This window comes from Anomaloglossus baeobatrachus, chromosome 1 (assembly GCF_048569485.1).
Source record: "Anomaloglossus baeobatrachus isolate aAnoBae1 chromosome 1, aAnoBae1.hap1, whole genome shotgun sequence".
Classification (NCBI taxonomy): domain Eukaryota; kingdom Metazoa; phylum Chordata; class Amphibia; order Anura; family Aromobatidae; genus Anomaloglossus; species Anomaloglossus baeobatrachus.
The window spans coordinates 195,139,871-195,161,759 of NC_134353.1; the positions used below are offsets into that span (position 1 = coordinate 195,139,871).

At 41.0% G+C, this 21,889-nt stretch overlaps 1 protein-coding gene across 1 annotated transcript in view; it reads left to right on the forward strand.

The window, feature by feature from the left end:
• PDGFC (platelet derived growth factor C) overlaps positions 1-21,889 on the forward strand; it is a 403,078-nt gene that overhangs the window by 187,874 nt on the left and 193,315 nt on the right. Inside the window, exon 2 of the mRNA XM_075347615.1 lies at positions 7,788-7,983. Within this exon, the coding sequence (XP_075203730.1) occupies positions 7,788-7,983 (196 nt within the window). The remainder of the gene's footprint in view (positions 1-7,787; positions 7,984-21,889) is intronic.

Consider the following 21,889-nt stretch of genomic DNA (forward strand, 5'->3'; position numbering starts at 1 on the left):
TAAACTTTTGCCACCCCAACAAAAAACAGTTAGCCCTACTTGGCTCTGTTATGTAATCACATGTCCAGGGACTATCAACTCAGATTCCAAATATGTTGTATTACTCTTTATATCGTTTGATTGTTGAAATATAAATTATATAGGTTTGTAACCACTAACTGTGTATCTTGTAACCAACCATATTCTGCCTTCACTTTCCCGTAACCCCTGCCTCCCAATACCTCACATTTTATGTTCCTCCTCAACATTTTTATTATTTTTTCCTTTGTTAAGAAAACTTAAATAAAGATTATTTGAAAGAGTAGTGTTATTAGTTTATTTTTAGCAATGAACAAAATCCAAGGTAAATAAACAAAATAATAAATCTAAATCAAATAGTTTGGTTTGTCCACCCTTTTCCTTCAACCAACATCAAAGCCTCAATTCTTCTAGGTACACTTGCACACAGTTTTGAACCAAGTTGGCAGGTAGGGATGTTTGGAAGAATCGGAGGACTTAATCACAGATCCTATGTGTATGTAGGCTTGTGCAAACTCTTCTCTCTTTTCATATCATTTCATTCCACACAGACTTGATAATGTTGAGATCAGGGCACTGTGGAGGTTATATCATCACTTCCTTATTCTCGTTTAGGCTGAACATAGTTCTTAAAGCAACACTATTTTTTTTTTAGGATTTTACCACTGGTGTGGTGCTTCTAATCTCAGTTCCCTGCACTTAGTTTTATACTCACCCTCTGTCATCTTCATCCTCTCTATCCGCCGCTCCGGTTAGGCTCAGTCAGTTTATGATCTACCCAATCGCTCCAGTGTTTCTCAGGGTGAGCCTGAAGTCACTCTTCAATACAAGTCTAAGAGAGCCTCATTCTGAGGCTCGTTCTCTGAGAACTTGTGACGTAACATCTGACTTCCACCCAGCCAGAAGTTGCAGTCACAAGATGGCGCCACAAGACCGTCAACGCTAGTAAAAGGTGAAGATGCTGGAAGATGGGTATAGTACTAGGAGAGGAACTTTAGATTAAAGCACTACTCCAATGGTGAAAAAAAACCAAAACGCTGTAGTGATGCTTTAATGATACTTGCTGTATGTTTGAGGTCATTGTCCTGCTTTGGAGCTAATCAGATCTTTTATGGTATTGCTTGATGGATGTGTATCTGCATGTATTTTTCAGCATTGAGGAAACCGTTGATTCCGACCAAATCCCTAACTCTGATGAAATAAAGCCTCCAAACTTGCAAGTAATTTCCACTGTACTTCACTGTTCCCTGCAGAATACTCCTTATTGTACCAGCCTTTTGGCAAACTGCCTTCTGCTACCGACAAGTAGTAAGCATGATGTGTCTTTCATCTGTTGAAAGAAGTTTCCTTGGCTAAAAACTGCCTCTACATACTCAACATTGCCCATCTCTGCTTGCTCCAAATTTATTCTGTGGCAGGATAATGACCCCAAACATACATCCAATGTCAATAAAAACTATCTTCACCCTAAAAAAAAGATGATATGGTCCTCAAAGAGCATTGATCTGAACATCATCAAGTTTATCTGAGATTGCATCAAAAGACAGAATTTGCACAAGTCTACATCCGTGGAAGATCTGTAGTTAATTCTCCAAGATATTTGGAGCAATCGACTGCCAAGTTCCTTCAAAAACTGTGTGGAACAAGAATTCATGATTTATTGCTATTTTGAAAGCAAAGTGTGGTTACACCAAATATTAATTTTGTTTAGATTTTTCTTTTCTTTCTATTCATTCACTTTTGATTTGGTAATTAAAAAAAAAAAAAAACTGCGAACACTTCTGTTTTTTAAAGCATTCTTAATTCACAGTAGTTTTTTCACCCTTGTTTAAAACGTTTGCAGAGTACTGTATGTACACAGAGAAGTAAAAAGGTAATGGGCATGATCTGTAAGCAAAATTATATTAGGTGAAGTGAAGTTAAAAGTTCTGAGGACAAAGTTAACCTGTAACATTGTGGGCAGTAGAGAACTCATTTAAAGGGAATCTGTCAGACGGTTTTTGCTATGTAATCTGAGGGCAGCATGCTGTAGGGGTTTAAAAGCAAAAATCAACTGTGCTTCTCTTATCAGACTTATGTGATTTTGTTTACTTAAACTAAAGGCTTTATCATTTGGTGATTATTGCAGTGTCTAGCTGGCTAGTGCCATGTTGTCCAACACTCTCCCTCCTCTGATTGACAAATCACTGTCAATGTATAATCCTTATACAGAGCCTGGTGTGGATGGGCCAGCTCTCATCTCTGCTGCTTTGCTAAATCTACAAGCACAGATTATATCGGAATGGCTGCAACAAATAAACTAGTGATACATGCTGGTGTCATGCTAGGTACGGGGAAGTATCAAGTGAATAGTGAAAGGGAAGGGAAATTCTGTGTCTAGGTAAGAGGGAGTTAGTGACCCCTAACCAAACCTACTGCTGGTCCCTGGGTTCCCTTACGTCCCTAAATAGAATCTGCACCTATGTGCTGAGCTGGATACCTGACCCTAGGCTGACCCCGGTCTGGGCCCCAGGTAGGGAGTGGATGAGATGAGCTCTTCATCAACCCCACTAGGTTCTAAAGGACTAAAGGACACACAGGGATAACAAGAAAGGGAAAACCACAAACAACATATCTCCAGTTGTTTCAGGGAGAGAAGCTGCAACAACCACCAAGATACTCCAGATGTACAGTGCTGGTCAAAAGTATTGGCACCCCTGCAATTCTGTCATATAATACTCAGTTTCTTCCTGAAAATGATTGCAATCACAAATTCTTTGGTATTATTATCTTCATTTAATTTGTCTTAAATGAAAAAAAAAAAAAATTGTCATTGGATATAATTCCACACCAAACATAAAAAAGGGGGTGGACAAAAGTATTGGCACTGTTTGAAAAATCATGTGGTGCTTCTCTAATTTGTGTAATTAACAGCACCTGTAACTTACCTGTGGCACCTAATAGGTGTTGGCAATAACTAAATCACACTTGCAGCCAGTTGACGTGGATTAAAGTTGACTCAACCTCTGTCCTGTGTCCCTGTGTGTACCACATTGAGCATGGAAAAAAGAAAGAAGACCAAAGAACTGTCTGAGGACTTGAGAATCCAAATTGTGAGGAAGCATGAGCAATCTCAAGGCTACAAGTCCATCTCCAAAGACCTGAATGTTCCTGTGTCTACGGTGCGCAGTGTCATCAAGAAGTTTAAAGCCCATGGCACTGTGGCTAACCTCCCTAGATGTGGAAGGAAAAGAAAAATTGACGAGAGATTTCAACGCAAGATTGTGAGGATGGTGGATAAATAACCTCGACTAACATCCAAACAAGTTCAAGCTGCCCTGTAGTCTGAGGGTACAACAGTGTCAACCCGTACTATCCATCGGCGTCTGAATGAAAAGGGACTGTATGGTAGGATACCCAGGAAGACCCCACTTCTTACCCCGAGACATAAAAAAGCCAGGCTGGAGTTTGCCAAAACTTACCTGAGAAAGCCTAAAACATTTTGGAAGAATGTTCCCTGGTCAGATGAGACAAAAATAGAGCTTTTTTGGAAAAGCCATCAACAAAGAGTTTACAGGAAAAAAAAAGAGGCATTCAAAGAAAAGAACACGGTCCCTACAGTCAAACATGGTGGAGGTTCCCTGATGTTTTGGGGTTCCTTTGCTGCCTCTGGCACTGGACTGCTTGACCGTGTGCATGGCATTATGAAGTCTGAAGACTACCAACAAATTTTGCAGCATAATATAGGGCCCAGTGTGAGAAAGCTGGGTCTTCCTCAGGGGTCATGGGTCTTCCAGCAGGACAATGACCCAAAACACACTTCAAAAAGCACTAGAAAACGGTTTGATAGAAAGCACTGGAGACTACTAAAGTGGCCAGCAATGAGTCCAGACCTGAACCCCATAGAACACCTGTGGAGAGATCTCAAAATGGCAGTTTGGAGAAGGCCCCCTTCAAATGTCAGGGACCTGGAGCAGTTTGACAAAGAAGAATGGTCTAAAATTCCAGCAGAGCATTGTAAGAAACTCATTGATGGTTACTGGAAGTGGTTGCTCGCAGTTATTTTGGCTAAAGGTTGTGCAACCAAGTATTACGCTGAAGGGCCCATTACGCACTACAATTTAACAGGAGATATGTCATCGGGGTCACGGATTCCGTGACGGACACCCGGCATTGTTTGCGACGTCGTTGCGTGAGACACCTATGAGCGACTCTGAACGATTGCAAATAGGATGAAAATCGTGGATCGTTGACATATTGCTCCATTTGACACCCTGCCAACATCAAACAACATTCAAACGACTGCCTGGGTCGAACAATATATCGTTGATCGCTGATGCGTCCATTTTGAGATCATTACGTGTGACAGCAAATAAACGACCTATAAGCGATACCGGCAAATCGTAAATATGATCTGGGCATGTCACGTCGCACATGTGATCGTCAGATAAATTTTAGCGTGTAACGGGCCCTTAAGGGTGCCAATACTTTTATCTGGCCCATTTTTGGAGTTTTGCGTGAAATGATCAATGATTTGATTTTTGTTTCATCCTCTTTTGTGTTTTTTCATTGCAAGCAAATTAAATGAAGATAATAATACCAAAGAATTTGTGATTGCAATCATTTTCAAGAAGAAACTGAGTATTATCTGACAGAATTGCAGGGGTGCCAATACTTTTGGCCAGTACTGTATGCAAGCCGCCTGCTAGCACTGAAGACTTGAAAAAGATGTATCAAATATCACCAGCACCGAGTAATATTAAGTGAAGGTATATATAGACAAGGAAAGTACTGATGAACAGTAGCTGATAGGCTGAACAACACCCCAGGGTCCTAATGGGACATGGATGAAAACCAAGCAGGGAACAATTTGTGCAGCCAAATGCTGTGACCTTCTATAGCCGGACACCACATGACTGTCTGTCACCTGTGACAAACCAGTGACAGCTGCTCTCAGATGAGGTAGAACAAACCCGCTGACAGATTCCCTTTAATTGTACAGCCCATTTGAAAAGTACTGCTTTCACCTCTTTTGCTTCAGTTTGTCATAAAGCTTCAAAAATATCAGTCCTGGTAAACAACACTAAATATACCCAATACTAAATAGGATGATTGTAGCATAACGTTTTCCTTATTTCCAGTGCAGCACAAAATGGAAAACTAAGCCCATTAATATGAACAGATATATTTAGTGTAGGTTTCCATTCAGTCGTCTGCAGCAGTAAAGCTGCCTGTGATCGACAGATCATGCCGCGAAAGAGCAAGAACAAAGAGGTATTAAAGTTTAGGACACAGTTCTCAAGTTACACTTTTCCTTGCAAAGTCATATTGTAATGGGTCATACACGCTCCCTGTGCCAGAAGACAATGTGCAATAGTAATCACACTGCACGGCGAGACCAAGATAAAAGTATATGGACTGAAGATAAACTAGTGCTTTTCATCACAGTAGAACTGTTTTTGGAAAGAATAGAGCAAGATTTAATACAAAACTTTGTGCAGTTTTCTACTTAGCGGAGCTCCAGGTGTCTTTCATTCTAAACTTTCCTTGACGTTTTATCGTTGATTTTATGGTAGACTAGTTTAGCTTCTCAAGCACCCATTTTGTCTCTTTAAAACTGAATATAACTCATTCATCTTTGATGTGTGTGGTCTTCAGCCTCTCCAGTCTGTTGAGTCTCTAAGCTGCCTCAAAATGACTGATAAATTCATTTCTCTTTCCAGAACGTCACACAGCGAGAACTATGGGAGCAAATAGACAAAACACCTTTATTCATTCTGTACTTCTCAATGACCTCTCGGCTGTACTGTACACTGGAAACATGTGCTTTCCATCCCATTTTTTTTCCTCCTGCTTTGTATTAAAGTAAAAAAAAATCTAGATCCTTCACTACGAGCGCTTTTATTTTGTTCCTGTCCTGAAATTTTACTAGAAGACATTTTGTCCATAAAAGAACCATACATCTCAGAAGCAATATTACACTCACCATTTATACACTGAAACCTCTCCAGATTTATCCTTGTTGACATTTCCTTGGCTGTCAGATTGGAAATCACACATCAGCCATAATTTTTAATCCTATCATTGTTTCAACCACTGTTTTCTCTATTACTTCTTTTTGGTAAGAGATCAAGACTTGGTGTGAACAGAGGATAATATCTGTTTTCAATGAAAATATACAAAGAAGGTGGCAAGAAATCCTGTCATCTGCTTTCATCTACTTAATGTTGGCAGAATCAAACATTATTTCATAAGATTTTATGGTTTTAACAACCTGGGTGTCCTCTAACTGAACCAAAGTATAATATGTCTCCGATAAAACCAACAAGCTTCACTCAAATGTTCTTTTCTGCAAAATTAGGGTGGCATTCATCTTCGAGTATATATTACAGTCATATGAAATCATTAGCACTTGCCCATATCAGGTCCACTTGTGAACCCAGCTTAACTATTCATGTTTAGATTAGTCTTATTCCAAAAGCCAGAGCGCTGCCATTCAACTGATCGCCAGGGTGTTATTATACGTATTGTTCAAGAATGCTATTCCTACAAACAAATCCAGACATTAACCATCCAAAAAGTGCGCGATGTCAGTGAATATTGTGTTTATTTATATTCTGTATGATCATCTTTAATAATATGTAAGTTTTATATGCTTTTAGAACATACTCTTTGGTTGTCAGTAGAACATATTCTAATCTACAGTTTTTAATAATGTAGGAAAGATAGTGAATTTGACCTACCATATTTTTCGAATTATAAGACACACTTTTCCTCTCAAAAATTTGGGAGCTGTATGGAGCAGGGCGGTGTGGCAGGTGACATGCTCTGTCGGTGGTGCGGGCTTCAAATAATGGCACCCAGAGTCGGCGTGTGTGCAGATGGAGCTCTTGGCTCTAGATCTCATCTGCGCACCCGCCGCCTCCGGCCCTTTGATCTTCGACCAGCAGACTTAAGGAAAATTGCATCCAAAGGTGGCATGTGTGCATATAAGATCTGAGCTTGTCATTGAGCCGAGAGCTCAATCGGCGCACATGATGACTTCGGGTGCCTTATCTTTGAAGCTCGCACTGCCGACAGAGCATCTGTGACACCTGTTGCAATGCCCTGCTCCACACAGCCAGTACGGCACCTGCTGCAGGCACAGCCTCCTGTGATTGCGCTCCACCACCGTTGCTGCCCCACCCGGTAAGACAGCACCGGAGTATAAGACGGGCCCCTTTTTTTACCTTTTTTATTTCTAAATTTGGGGTGCGTCTTATAATCTGATGCATCTGATAAACGAGAATATGGTGCATTATTTTTGATGATTTGTGTAATTGTCCGATATCATATTGAATCTATTAAGTGGAAATCATGATATATTATGATGCTTTTGATCTCTTTAGCCGTCATAAACTTGGACACACATAAGAAGCTGAATATATCTGCAGGATATTTACAGTAAGGGTTGGTACAATGCAAACTTCCTAGTTAGATTTTAAGCTAGTCATGTACTCATTAATCAGATAATTTGTGACTATGCAGCAAAAGTATAAAAATACATGTCATCCAACTATTATAAACATATATTAGGGAATTATACATTAAATGAAAATTATATATAAATTATATTTTCCTGTAAATGTGGCACCCAACCGGGAAGCTTCATCTTAGGTTTTATCATGTAGACCACTAAATCAGTGCTCTGAATATCAGTGTTTGTAAGTGCACTCACTGTGCAGCTATCAATCTGTACCTATTTCTTTTTAAGTTTTTAATTTTTCTTACATTTTATTTATCATCTACAGGAGTTCAGGATCATCAGCATGAGAAGATTGTTTCAGTTTCATTCAATGGATCGATTCACAGTCCAAGGTTTCCCCATTCATACCCAAGAAGCACTGTGCTGGTATGGAGATTGGTAGCAGTGGAGGAACATTTAAGGATACAATTGACCTTTGATGACAAATTTGGGCTTGAAGACCCAGAAGGAGATATATGCAAGTAAGTGTTATTATAATTATTTATATTTTTATTTAAGGAGGTGGACATATTGTTCACATTCCCCCTTAAAGACAGCAACGTTATTGTTATATGTAATGTATAGTGTGTAATGTGATAAGTTTTAATGAAGTGCAATGTGAATTGTAACATGTGTTGTGCCGAACAGTAGAGTAAGCCAGAGTTATGTTTGGTAGTAGCCCACAAAGGAAAGGGCTAGGCTGAAGGGTCAATGACACTTTCCTGTCAGGAGATAGGGTCCAGCTTGCAGTAGTGATGGACCTAATAGAGAACAGTGCCTCATGATTTGGGTGTCCCTAGGCTACATATATAAAACTCTTGCCCATGGGCCAAATTTGGCCCGCAGCCTGATTTTATATGGCCCGCAATGCCAGGCGCCCATTATTCTATATGGAGGACTATGTGAGGCACATAACTCCTTATTGAGGACTAAATGGTATCCATTATTCTGTATGGAGAAATATGTGGGGCATGAGATTAGGTTGACCCAGAACTTTGTCAAAATTTTTAACGTTGATCCTCTACATATTTGAGTTTGACATCCCTGCCCTAGAGGGAGTGGAGACTAAGGGGGGCTTTGCACACTACGACATCGCAGGTGCGATGTCGGTGGGGTCAAATCAAAAGTGACGCACATCCGGCGTCGCAGTTGATATCGTAGTGTGCAAATCCTTTTTGATATGATTAACGAGCGCAAAAGCGTCGTTATTGTATCATCGGTGTAGGGTCCGACATTTCCATAATGCCGGTGCAGTGACAGGTACGATGTAGTTCCTCGTTCCTGTGGCAACACACATTGCTGTGTGTGAAGCTACAGGAGCGAGGAACATCTCCTACCTGCGTCCCGGCTGCTATGCGGAAGGACGGAGGTGGGCGGGATGTTTACATCCTGCTCATCTCCGCCCCTCCGCTGCTATTGGCCGCCTGCTGTGTGACGTCACTGTGACGCCGCACGACTCGCCCCCTTAGGAAGGAGGCGGATCGCCGGCCAGAGCGACGTCGCAGGGCAGGTGAGTGCATGTGAAGCTGGTGTAGCGATAATGTTTGCTACGCCAGCAATCACAATATATCGCTGCTGCAACGGGGGCGATGTCGCAGCGTGCAAAGTACCCCTAAGGCCATGGATAGCGAGATCCTGTAAAGAGAGAGTTAATCGAGATAAAGTGTGATCTATTGCAGACGGGTCAGAGGATTGAGCAAAGGACAGAGTGATTTATAGGAGATGGGTGCTGGGAAAGGACCCCTAGCAGTACAGCTCCGGGTTTAGAACTTTTAAGGTTTTGGGCCAGGATGGTACAGCAGTGTGAGATGAAGTGAGAACCTCAGGTAGGAGTTCCCTAAGAATCAGAAAGTTGGAAGCTAAGTTCAGCCATATTGGTAAATCAGCTCTATTATGAGAAGGACAAGATGCAGAACCACAGGTGGAGGATATGGCTTAGATGGGTCCTGGTGAAGCAAGTGAGACAAATGGAAGTAGGAAGAAGTGAGTGTGAAGAAGTAAAGGAACTGTCAATAGAGATTCTCTGTGTTCAAAACTTAATGTATAAGAAGTTGTGTACCTGCTATCTGTTGTACATAGTTGTCATTAAATGGCTGTTAAGTAAAACATTTATTAAGAACTGGTGGTCTTCCTCATTGAACTGGTTAACATTTGGCCCTGGACAGCTGAAGTCATTGGCATTATGTGGCCTTCAAAGGTGTATCGCTTCCCTAGCACAAGTTCATATACTCAGCCAGAATCCCCTCCTTCATATAACAACAGGTTGTGAGAGATGTCTGCCTCACCTATGGTTACTGCCCCATGTCATGTTTCACATACATTACTAACAAAAAGTTAAGGATATTTGGCTTGTAGAGGCTTGTAACTCTGTACCCCAGAACCCCATTGACCTGTGGGCTGTTATTCACGAAGAGTGGGATGTCAAGCAGACAAGAACTCCACTTGTGAGCAGCATGAGATGTTGTTACCAAGCTGTAATGGATGCTCAAGGCCACATGATATGTTATAGAGACATTGACATTTTCGGGGTATGCCCACCACTGTTGTTGGCTTTTGTTTCAATACATTGTTTGAGATGATGAAATCACCATTGCATACTGATAAATACCCTATTTTCATGATAAAATTTCATTGTAGCGTTAATTTTTTCCATTTTCCATAAATTTCACCGGAAAGCTAAATATCCTTAACTTTTTGTGAATAGTGTATATAAAGAAAAACTTGATGTTTGGACATAACTCACATATCAATCTCTCTCTCTATATATAATGTTTACATCATAGACTTGAAATAAGGAGGAAATATGTAGCATTATGTTGTCTCTAAAGATGAATATAGTCACATAATTGTTAGATCTTCCATGTGGCCTTCAGGAGAGTCAAATAAATTGAAATCTCATGCAGATCAATCCCTGTGGACACTGTGACTAAAGATGTTCTTGTAGTTTGTCAAAATCAAAAGTGTCTGGATGATAATGTTGACCACTTTGAGCTCCTAATGTGATTGCAGAAGTCAAACATGACTTAGTCACCCTTTGTTGTCTATGTAAATCTAGTAACAATGTTTTTAACACATATTTTTCATGTCGATGTATGAATAATTTTTTTGTGCCACCCTGTATATAAACACACATGGTCAAAATTGTAGGTACCTTTCTGTTAAAGTAAGAAAAACCTCACAATGGTCACTGAAATACCTTGAATCCGACAAAATTTCAATTAAAATTTTCTGAATATCAATTATGAAAATCACACCTTGCTTTTGAATTGATGTTCAATTGTAACATTTTATAAAAACAAACACATTAATAACATCTGAATAAGTCGTTAGTCGTCAACGGTTTTGACTCGTAACCATCCATTTTTACATATGTGTTTTATCCCTGTCTTTCAAACCCATTATGATCCATGGAGTTCTTCACATGGCGGTGGGGTTTATTTTGTTGACTGAGTGTCCTCAAAACATTTCCATTTATGATCCGAGTCGTTGGCAAAATCAAATATTCCAGCCTTTGGGTCCATGATGAACTAGACAGCACTTGGAAGACATCCACTATGCATTTTAGTATTGTCACTTTTTTCAATGACTTTTTTTAATAAGGGAAGTTTGATAATCCTCCATCAGTTTTATTATTTTCATGCAACAAAAACTGATGAAACACTGATGGTAAGAACTGACAAACACTGAAGAAAATGAGATCCAGTACACTGATGGAAATTGGTCCCGTGAAGTTCTTGGGTGTTAAATAAAAATATAAATATTAAATTGTCTCTATTTTGAAAGCATGAATGTACTGTAAGATATAACATATCTTCCATATAAAAGATTATCCTTATTTATCTTCATACTTAGGAAACTGAGAACTTCAGTATTGTTTTTACTTCAGTTTATCCCAGCTGTTTGTGACATTTAATATGCATCTTGGTGCTTACATGTCATACTGATACGTTAGCACTGGAGGCTTATAGATCAAACAAGAAGAAAATCACTGCATCCACATTTATGTTCCACATAAGCCTTTGCATCTGTTTCCCTCTCTTCAGCTACATGCTGAACTATTATATATATCATGTTGCATGTGAAACACAGTGTTCCCAGACTCATTATAGTAATTGAAAAAAATATACATATATACTATATATATATATATATATATATATATATATATATATATATATATATGAAATAAGGGGAGGAATTGAGGACACAAATGTGGTAACAGTAAAATGCAATCAGTGGTAGACACCTGAAATCATAACTATGCCCATAATTGTCTCCTGAAAAGACTAAAGAGCCCCATGTTCGATTGTCCTAAAAATAGTAACTAAAGATGAGTGACTCAATTGACGGGACCCTGATCCATCTGCCACGTGAGTAGTCTATTGCAGATGGAATTCAAACCTCCAAACAACCTTTTACCTACTGGAGTCCTCAGTACTTTTCTGTTTTGTAGACCCTACACAAAGTCTTCAATGCAGCATGACAACGCAAGTGAGCCTACCAATCAGTAGAGACTTCGGGGATGCAAGTAGGAGGTGGTTCATAGGGCTCCCATCTTGTAGCCACATACTATTGATGTATCCGCTAGTAACAGTGGTAACATAACATATCAAATGGCCATTTATGGTTTACCTTAGATTTTAATTTGTCTGTACTTTTACTGTAGAGGGGGTTGAGGAGCAGGATCCCCTACTGCATGAAGCAGATAGTCCTGTGGTTACAACTCCCATGCATTTTAAGTTCCACCCGCACGAACAACTGAATTCTGTCACGCGGTGTCTGGCTCAAAACTCGCTGAGTGTCAGGACTACTTCTGACACTGTTGACACAGCAGAGTCAGACACTCCACACAATGCTGCTTTTGAGTTCCACAGACAGGGCTGGGCTTGACAAACTGTGCTACTGTTAGTAATTGGGCTTGCAGGCATTAATTTTTGATAGCCTGTGGGTTACTGCTTAAGTCACATGTTGCAGGAGTCCTATCACAGTCACCTTTGCCCTTTTTAAGATGGTAGAGCCTGGTCTCTCATGCCAACAACATCTTTATGTGATCCTGGTCCTTGTGCTTTGTTATCCTGTTGCAGGTGAACTTCTGTGTGCTGTTTGGTGTGTTGTGAAAATACTCTTGATATCTGATTATTTCCTCCCTTCCTTTAATTTACTCCTGAGCATTTATTGTCTATACCTTTGTATGTGATTGCTGTGATATTTGGTTTTCCACGTCTGCTTATTTTTGTGGGATTAATCACTCCTGTACTGGGCCTCTAATAGGTGGAAGGGTGCAACTAGACTATGGTTGTTCAGGAGCTAGGGATAGGAAGGTGGCCCAAACATCTTCACCTTCAGATGTATCTTTGGGATCAGGGTCAGCCAGGGTTCCCCTAGCCTGAGGGTCATTTTAAGCTCCCCTATTCCTAGTGATCAAGTCGCATCCCGTGACAAATTTAGCATAGAGTTGAGTAAAAAAAATCACAGCCAAGTTGGCGGTTAAGATTGAAGTCCAACTTTTGAGATAGTCATCACTGCAGAAAATGAGAGACTCTGTTCACAGAAGAGGGATAGATTATCTCTTTCCAAAGATATTACGGCTGCAATATTCCTTTTCCATTCTATGGAGATGGATAATAAATTATGTCTCTGGCTTTTGGTTGAAAATAGGAACTTGGATCGCCTGTGCTCAGAAATGGTGGGAGTCACAGAGGTCAGACCCTTATCTAACTTACTTTTAGAATCCATCTAATTGATAGATTTGAAACATTAGGTTCATAAGGTAGACTGCATTCACAAATACAAGTGAAAAGTGGAAAATATTTTATTGCTTAGGATCCATGTATGGGATAGTTTCTCTACATCTTTGCCTTCATCTGCAGATTATCTTTTTTTTTTCCTCTTTCTTCCTCACATTTCCTTCTCATTCTTTCACTGGCCCCATCTCTTCCACAAACTTCAGTATATTCAGTTGGGATGTCTGCTGCTTGTCATCACTAATCTCTGATGTTATTTGAGACTCCTTGAATTCCTTCAGCTCTTCCATCATACTGCGTAGGGCAGCATCTTCCCTGACTGACTCTTCTTTCAATCCTCCATTCCTTTTTTTATCATACAGGGTTCTCCATTGAGGCATAACTGTTTAGTTTTTAAGTGAACACTAACGGCAAAATGGATTTTGTTGTTACACTATTCGATTTAGCCAAGAATTGTCAAACATGCAACTATAGTTTTTGAGCCTCTAGATGCAAGCTGTAGTTTTCTATTTTTTGCCACAAGTTGAGTAATTGAGTGTTTATTGCCTCTCCACAGCCCTAGTTATGCAGAAAATGACACTGTGTACAAATGTTGCGTTTTATGGATTTCTATAGGGCATGCTGATTTTCTGCCATCTAGGCACAAATAATTAAAAAAATAAACATGCAAACTAAAAAAGTCATTCAAATTTGTGTATCTGCAAAGTATCTTTTAGTGAATGGACGTAATATTTTTTGCCTTGTGTGCAATTCTAAAACCTGCATTTTAGCTGGGCAGTTTGCATTGCACTTGTTTCAATTGTGTCATCATATAAGATTCACTGAGAGTTGTGAAAAATAAAAATACAGATTCAGCCCCTACATTTTTTGTGGTGCTGCTGAACGTATAATTATCATACTTTTGTGTTTGGACAGTTAAAAAGGAAAGACATGCTGCATCTGCATTCCAGAGCCCAGTCCTTTTATCTGTTCTCCCCACAGTAGAATTTGCTGTGGGAAATGGTCTCATCTATTATAGAGTTAATGCCCTACTGATGGCAAATGGAATGGATGTATTTGCTGACTGACTTGCTGCAGCTTAAAGAGGACCTGTCACATCTCCAAACACTATTAACCTGCAGATATGGGGTTAATCTGCAGATTAATAGCATTCCAAAACTGCCCTGCCCCTGCACTGAAAGCCAAGCTACTGGGAGGAAATGATCTTTATCTTCCTGGCTAGAGATGAGCGGAATTGTCGATAACCCGAAACCAGCAGATCCCTATTCTCTTTTTTCTTTTAAATCCGGTTCCCGTCCGGAATCCGGTCCCCATATAAGTATATGGGGGCCAGAATCCAGAGATTAAAAATGTTGGTAGAAAGGATGGACAAGCAGTCACCCGCACTGGATACATATCGTTACCCATTATACACTGATTGATTAGAGGTGTTTGTCTCACCATTAACTGGCCGTACAGGATCAGGATTTACCATAGGGGGTATTGTCTCCTGTGGATGGACTTTTTTTTACATACACATGAATGAGCCTGGACTAGTGGATAAGTCCTCAGACGTGCTGATATATATCCCTAATCACCTGTATGAGATACACATGTGAATGAGCCTGGACCATTGGATAAGTCCTCAGATGTGTTGATTTATACCTATAATCATCTGTATCAGATGCACATGTGAATGAGCTTGGACTTTTGGATAGGTCCTCAGACGTATTGATGTATGCCATTGATCATCAGTTGTGAGATACAATTGATGTCCTGGCCCTGATTCCGGAGGAGGAACTCTTCAACAATATAAGTTCCTTGGTATCTTCCTAATATTAATGGTTGTAGCTGTGACACAAATGTCAAGGATCTATGCCGCTATACCCCTGATGAGCCCTATTGATTTGATAAGAGGGCGAAACGCGTAGGGTGCATCCTGGACAAAATGCAGCAATAGTCTTTTATTGTTTTTTCTGACTGACAGTCGACTGAGTCAGAACCCGCCCCATAGACACTCTATGACATCTACTGACAGAAATCAAGTGTCTTTATTATTTGGTGTCACACACTATCCCTGTGGGTCTTATCTTGGGTGTTTCACCTTACCCACTTCTATTTAGACACATGGTATTTCTCTTAGTGTGAGTGGAGGGTCAGTACAGGACTCAAGTCGACGAGGAACGGGGGCGTCAATAAACTTTAGCACGCCGACCCCTGTAAGACAGGAAGGGTGAGGATTAGAGGATATTGATTCCCACCTTTCTTCTCATCACTAATTTTAATAAGTGTACTCTGTTTGTGGCATATATGTGAATAAAATGTTTTTTTAGGTAATTTAGTCTCTTTGGTTTATGAATAATTAATTTACCTTGATATCTAATTCGGTTTATGGTACATAGAATCACCCCAGGGTAAGACTGGAGTAAACTTGTGTACATTTATGACTACAGTATGATGCCGCACATACATGTCCCGGCTACGGAGAGGTCTACTACGTATGACTGGAATTGCCGGCATTCAGAAGCGTGAACACAGGTACGCACGGCACCGCTGGTGACGCTGCATTGAATAGCATGTTAGTACGCCCATGTGGGTGTGCTAACATGCTAAGAGGACGGACTAGTCGGGGGATGTAACACCCTTGGAACTAGTCCCCTCGCTCATTAGCATACGGTAAAAGATCTTTAGAAATACCCTTTCTAAAGATCTCTTTATCTATGCTAGTGTATACAGGGACGGTTAGGCAGGGATTAGCAATATACACCCAGAACTGCACGTGGTCCTGGTGCATATTGGACCTGACAGGTTCCCTTCAATATGTCTATCGATTCTCTGATGTCCGTAATTCCATGACTTTTTCTTCTTCATGTTGCATTTTTGTAAGTTGAAGAAGTCTCCAGCAATTCTCTATATGTGAACTTACAGATGTTAATTTAGGATGTTCAGCTGCTCTATTGGAATCCTATATTCTTTACTTTCATGGAATCCTATCATTAATATTTCTGTGTACGTAACTAAGATTGCAAATATTTACATATCAATTATCCCAGAGAGATGTGAAATATTAGGCCTGTCAAAACAGAGCATATTGAATTACACAGTGTACAAGCTGTATGAGCTTTATCCGAGATTTAACCTGGTGCGCTTGTATTATAATGTGGAAGAAAGTGGAAAGTGAAGATGGCAAAAACTGGGGCTATGTTTAGCGGTGCAGAAAAAATAACCCAACATGTGGGAGCTGAAAATAACCCAATCTGTAATAGACGCAGTCATCCAAATTCACAAAGGGCTAGCAATGGGCTGTTCTCTCCACTTGTGCTGTATATTTAGTATCAGGACCATTACATGCAGAAAATAACTCCCTTACCCTTGTTTTATCTGACGGAATAAAGCAGAACCTGAATATACATTTGCCACACTGTAGGGATTTCCGAGGCAGTGGTAGATTACATATTATATGCTGAATACTAAATGCTTCTTGAAGCTGTAATGTAGATTATACTAATTAATTAAATACATAATTTATTATTCATGGTATTTTGCCATGCAACACGTTATCTGTAAAGCAACTTCTAGATACGAATTACACATAAGATTGGTGAGCGCAAGGGCCCTAAATTCCCACCAATCACTTAAATGGAAGACTGTGGCAATTTTCATAGAAATCGTGATCATTTCTGGTTAGACAGATATGGGTAGATAATATGAATTGCTTGTGCAGAATAGAGGTCATCTCTAGCTGAGAAGAAAGAAAGCATGCCACATTTGTAGGAGCTTGAGAACCTTGAGACTCTTGAAATGAGATTTTGCTAGAGTCACATGATCACTTCTTCCATAGTTGCCAACTGTCCAAAGTTTCCTGGGGCACCAGCGACCAAATTCTATGAAGTTCATGAAAAAACACCCGAAACATCATTGACGGGCATTACAGGGAGGGATGGAGTGTTACCAGGAATGACAGGGTTAGGCCTGTCCAATTCACTTCTTTAATACTTTTCCTTTTCTTATTTTTGGCCTACCCCTTCCCATAATCCATCCATCAATTCTGATCAATCTAGAGTCTCATTTAACCCTAGAACGCATACCTGGGGCCTCGCAGGCCTGCTAGGTCACTTGTTTTCTATGGTAGATTTCTATGGTTGCGCGTTCTAGGGTTAAAGGGAACTTGTCAGGTGCAATATGCACACAGAACCACGAGCAGTTCTGAGTGCATATTGCTAATCCCTGCCTAACTGTCCCTGTATCTAGTAGCATAGATAAAGGGATCTTTAGAAAAAGTATTTCTAAAAATCTTTTATCACATGCTAATGAGGCTAGAGACTACTCGCAAGGCCGTGATTTCTCTTGGCTAGTCAGCCCCTTAGCATGTTAGTACGCCCCTGTGGGTGTGCTAACATGCTAATGAATGCACAGCGCCAGAGGATGGTCGCGCTCACCTCTCTGCTGCCATCACGTCCAAGTGCTGGATGTTGGCTCAGTGTGCATTATACCAGACTTTTGGTCATGCACACTATATGGGTTTGAAGCCAGGACTCGTACACCCAACAGTCATGCCAACTATGAAGCGGGGTGTATGAGTCCTTGCTTCAAACCTATGTAGTATGCATGAACGAAAGTCCAGAATCATGTGCACTGAGCCGAAATCCAGGACTCGGAAGCGATGGCAGCAGAGAGGTGAGCGCGACCATCCTCTGACACTGCGTATTCATTAGTATGTTAGGACGCCCACAGGGGTATGATGATAAAAGATCTTTAGAAATACTTTTCTAAAGATCTCTTTATCTATGCTAGTGTATACAGGGACGGTTACGCAGGGATTAGCAATATGCACCCAGAACTGCTCGTGGCTCTGGGTGCGTATTCCACCTGACAGGTTCCCTTTAAGAGCAACACATAAGTGTCATTCAAATCAATGAGTTTGCTGACCCTCTCTTTTTTATGGATTCATATGCACAATTCTGAGGGTTTTTTTTTTTTTTTCATTTTTCTCTTTTTTATGGATTCATGTAAACAGTTCTCAGTTTTTTCCATTTTTCTCAGCCATCTAGTCTTGATGAGGTTTTGGCTACAGCCAAGGAGCCCTTCTTGTACTGTTCCTCATCTGACCAGACAATGTATTATTATTCCTTTTTTTTTATTATTTGAATATGAATATTCTTGCCATAAAAAGAGAAATAATTATTTTCATGGCATCCAGTATTAAAACTATTCTTTTTATTGCAATAATGCTACAGACGCAGTGTAATTGAATTAGTAAATGTGTTTATTCTTAGTGTTCTCCTCTTTTTTAGAAACATTCACAGCTGTCACATAGGCTGCCCCCGCCAACCCCAGAAATAAAACAAATCCTTAGTGTCCTGATAAGTCCAGCGGCTTCTTCATTTCAAGGATTGGTCATAAATAAAAAAAAAAAGTAATCATAGTATTCCATTAATTTACAAGATGAGAACACCTCTCTAAAAAGGTAACATATTTATGGCTGTGTAGAGTAGCGAGGGGTGATAGTCGAGAGATTGACTGCGGATGCCCCGGCACGCTACATGAAAAGACTGGTCCTGGCCAGGACACTAATGGTAAACAGCGAATGCAACTGTACCATTTTTTCATATTCATGTTTAAAGGGAACCTGTCACCACTTTTTTGGCCTATAAGCTGTGGCCACCACCACCGGGCTCTTATATACAGCATTCTAAAATGCTGTATATAAGAGCCCAGGCCGCTGTGAGAACATAAAAAACACTTTATAATACTTACCTAACGGTCGCGCAGTTGGCCATATGGACGTCTCTGTTGTCCGGTTCCGGCGACGCCTCTTTTGGACATCTTTTTCTCCTTCTCTAGCAGCGGTGCATGACGCGTCCGCCGTCATACACATTCGCCGGCATTCAGGTCCTGAGCAGGTGCACTTTGATCTGGCCTGAGCAGGGCAGATCAAAGTATTGTAGTGCGCCTGAGCAGGACCGGCGAGTGTGTATGACGTAGACACGTCATGCACACAGGCTTCAGAAAGAGGACGAAGATGGGCGAAAGAGGCGGCGCCGGCACCGGAGAAGGGAGATGCCCATATGGCCAACCGTGTGACCGTTAGGTAAGTATTATAAAGTGTTTTTTATGTTCTCACAGCGGCCTGGGCTCTTATATACAGCATGTTAGAATGCTGTATATAAGAGACTGGTGGAGGTGGCCGTAGCTTATATGCCAAAAAAGTTGTGACAGGTTCCCTTTAGGTTTGGAAGTGTGAATGAGGTCTTAAGGCCGCTTTACATGCTACGACATCGCTAGCAATTGCTAGCGATGTCGAGCGCGAAATCACCCGCCCCCATCGTACATGCGATATCGTGTGATCGCTGCCGTAGCAAACATTATCGCTACGGCATCGTTACCCGCAAATACCTGCTCTGCGACATCGCTGTGACCATTGAACCGCCTTCTTTCTAAGGGGGCGGTTCGTTCAGCATCACAGCGACGTCACAGCAGCGTCACCGAACCGCCGCCCAATATCAGCGGAGGGCGCGGAGATGAGCGGGACGTAACATCCTGCCCACCTCTTTCCTTCCTCATTGCGGCCGGCCACAGGTAAGGTAAGGTTCCTCGTTCCTGCGGTGTCACACATAGCAATGTGTGCTACCGCAGGAGCGACGAACTACTTCGTAAACCGAGCAGCAGCGATATTCGAGAATAGGAGGGCATGTCACCGATGAGCGATTTTGACAGTTTTTGCAACGATTCAAAATCGCTCATAGGTGTCACACTCAAAGACATCGCTAAAATGACCGGAAGTGCGTCACAAATTCCGTGACCCCAACGGGATCGCTTGAGCGATGTCGCAGCATGTACAGCGGCCTTATGGTCAGATGATCCAACTAATATCAGTAAGTTTAATGTGTGTAATTGCCTTTGGGGGTCTAAGGTGTAGCATTTCTTATTGTGCAAAGTGATATGCCTGACATGCCAATGTAAGGTTTTGTGCGGATGCTGTGTTTTTTGCCACGTTTTTGCGCGTTTTTTGGGTGCAGTCAGAAAACTGCATGCATTTCCTTCCCCAGCAAAGTCTATGAGATTTCATTTTTCTGTCCACAGATTTTTTTTGGGCTGCGTCTTTGTGGTTACCACAAAGATGCAGCATGTCAATTCTTTTTGGGTTTTTGCCAGCATTTTTGAGCCCTTCCAGTCAATAGATTTGACTTAGAAAACGCACTGGACAAAAACGCTGTAAAAATAACCCAGTAAAACGCAGCCAAAAATGCATGCCGAGGTAGCGTTTTTTTGGGACGAAAAATGTGCATCTTTGTGGTCACCACAAAGATGCAGTGTGCGCACATAGCCCAAGGAACCTTATAGCCGATGCAATGCTCTTCTGGGAAATTGAATATGCAAATTGCCTCTTCAGAGGGAAAGGACTTGAACTCTAGTGCCACCTATTGGAAGTAGCAATCCTAAAAGTAAATATCGAGCCTTTAATATACCTGGTCATATGCCTAAGGTTAAAAGATGACAAACGAGAATCTCAATTTCCAGACATGGTGTAACATTGTGTCTGCAAATTGAGATTCTAGTTGGCTTTTACCCTAAATCCCGCTTTACACACTACAATATATCTTACGATGTGTCGGCGGGGTCACGTCGTAAGTGACGCACATCCAGCATCGTAAGGTACATTGTAGTGTGTAACAGCTACGTGCGATTGCGAATGAACCGTAAAACGTTGATCGCACGCACGTCGTTCATTCCTCATAAATTGAACGTCAGGTTGTTCATCGTACCCGGGGTAGCACGCATCGCAGTGTGTGACACCCCCGGAACGATAAACAGATCTTACCTGCATCCTGCGGCTCCCGGCCAGCAATGCGGAAGGAAGGAGGTGGGCGGGATGTTTACATCCTGCTCATCTCCGCCCCTCCGCTTCTATTGGCCGGCTGCTGCGTGACATCGATGTGACGCCGAACGTCCCTCCCACTCCAGGAAGTGGATGTTCGCCACCCACATCGAGGTCGTATGGACGGGTAAGTACATGTGACGGGGATTAATCGTTTGTGCGGCACATTGAACAAAATTGAACGTGCCGCACATACGATGGGGCCGGTTACGATCGCATACGATATCGTATTGCGAAATCATAACATGTAAAGCAGGCTTTAGTCATGTGACAAGGCTCAGTAATTCTTTCATCCGAAGGAGATTTCAATTTTTTCAATTTTGTTTTTTGTCCATAAATTTTTTATTTTCCCATCAATATAGCCATATGAGGGCTTGTGTTTTGTGGGACAAGTTATACTTTTGAAAGAACTAATTAGTTTTACCATATTGTGTACTGGAAAATGGGAACATAATCACAGTATATCGAAATTGCAAAAAAAGTGCAATTCAACAATTGTTGTTTTTTTTTTTATTTACCATGTTCACTATATGGTAAAAGTGACCTAGCAATATGATTCTCTAGGTCAGCACAAGTGTGAAGATATCAAGCATATAGTTTTTTTCGGAAATTTGTAACAAAAATTGTTTTGCTTGTGTCAACATTTTCTGAAACCCGTAACGTTCTCATTTTTCAGGATCTAGGGCCTTGTGATGGCTTATTTTTTGAGCCCTGAGCTGATGTTTTAATTGATATCATTTTATAGTAGACCCGATGTTTTGATCGCCTTATTGTGTTTTATTACAA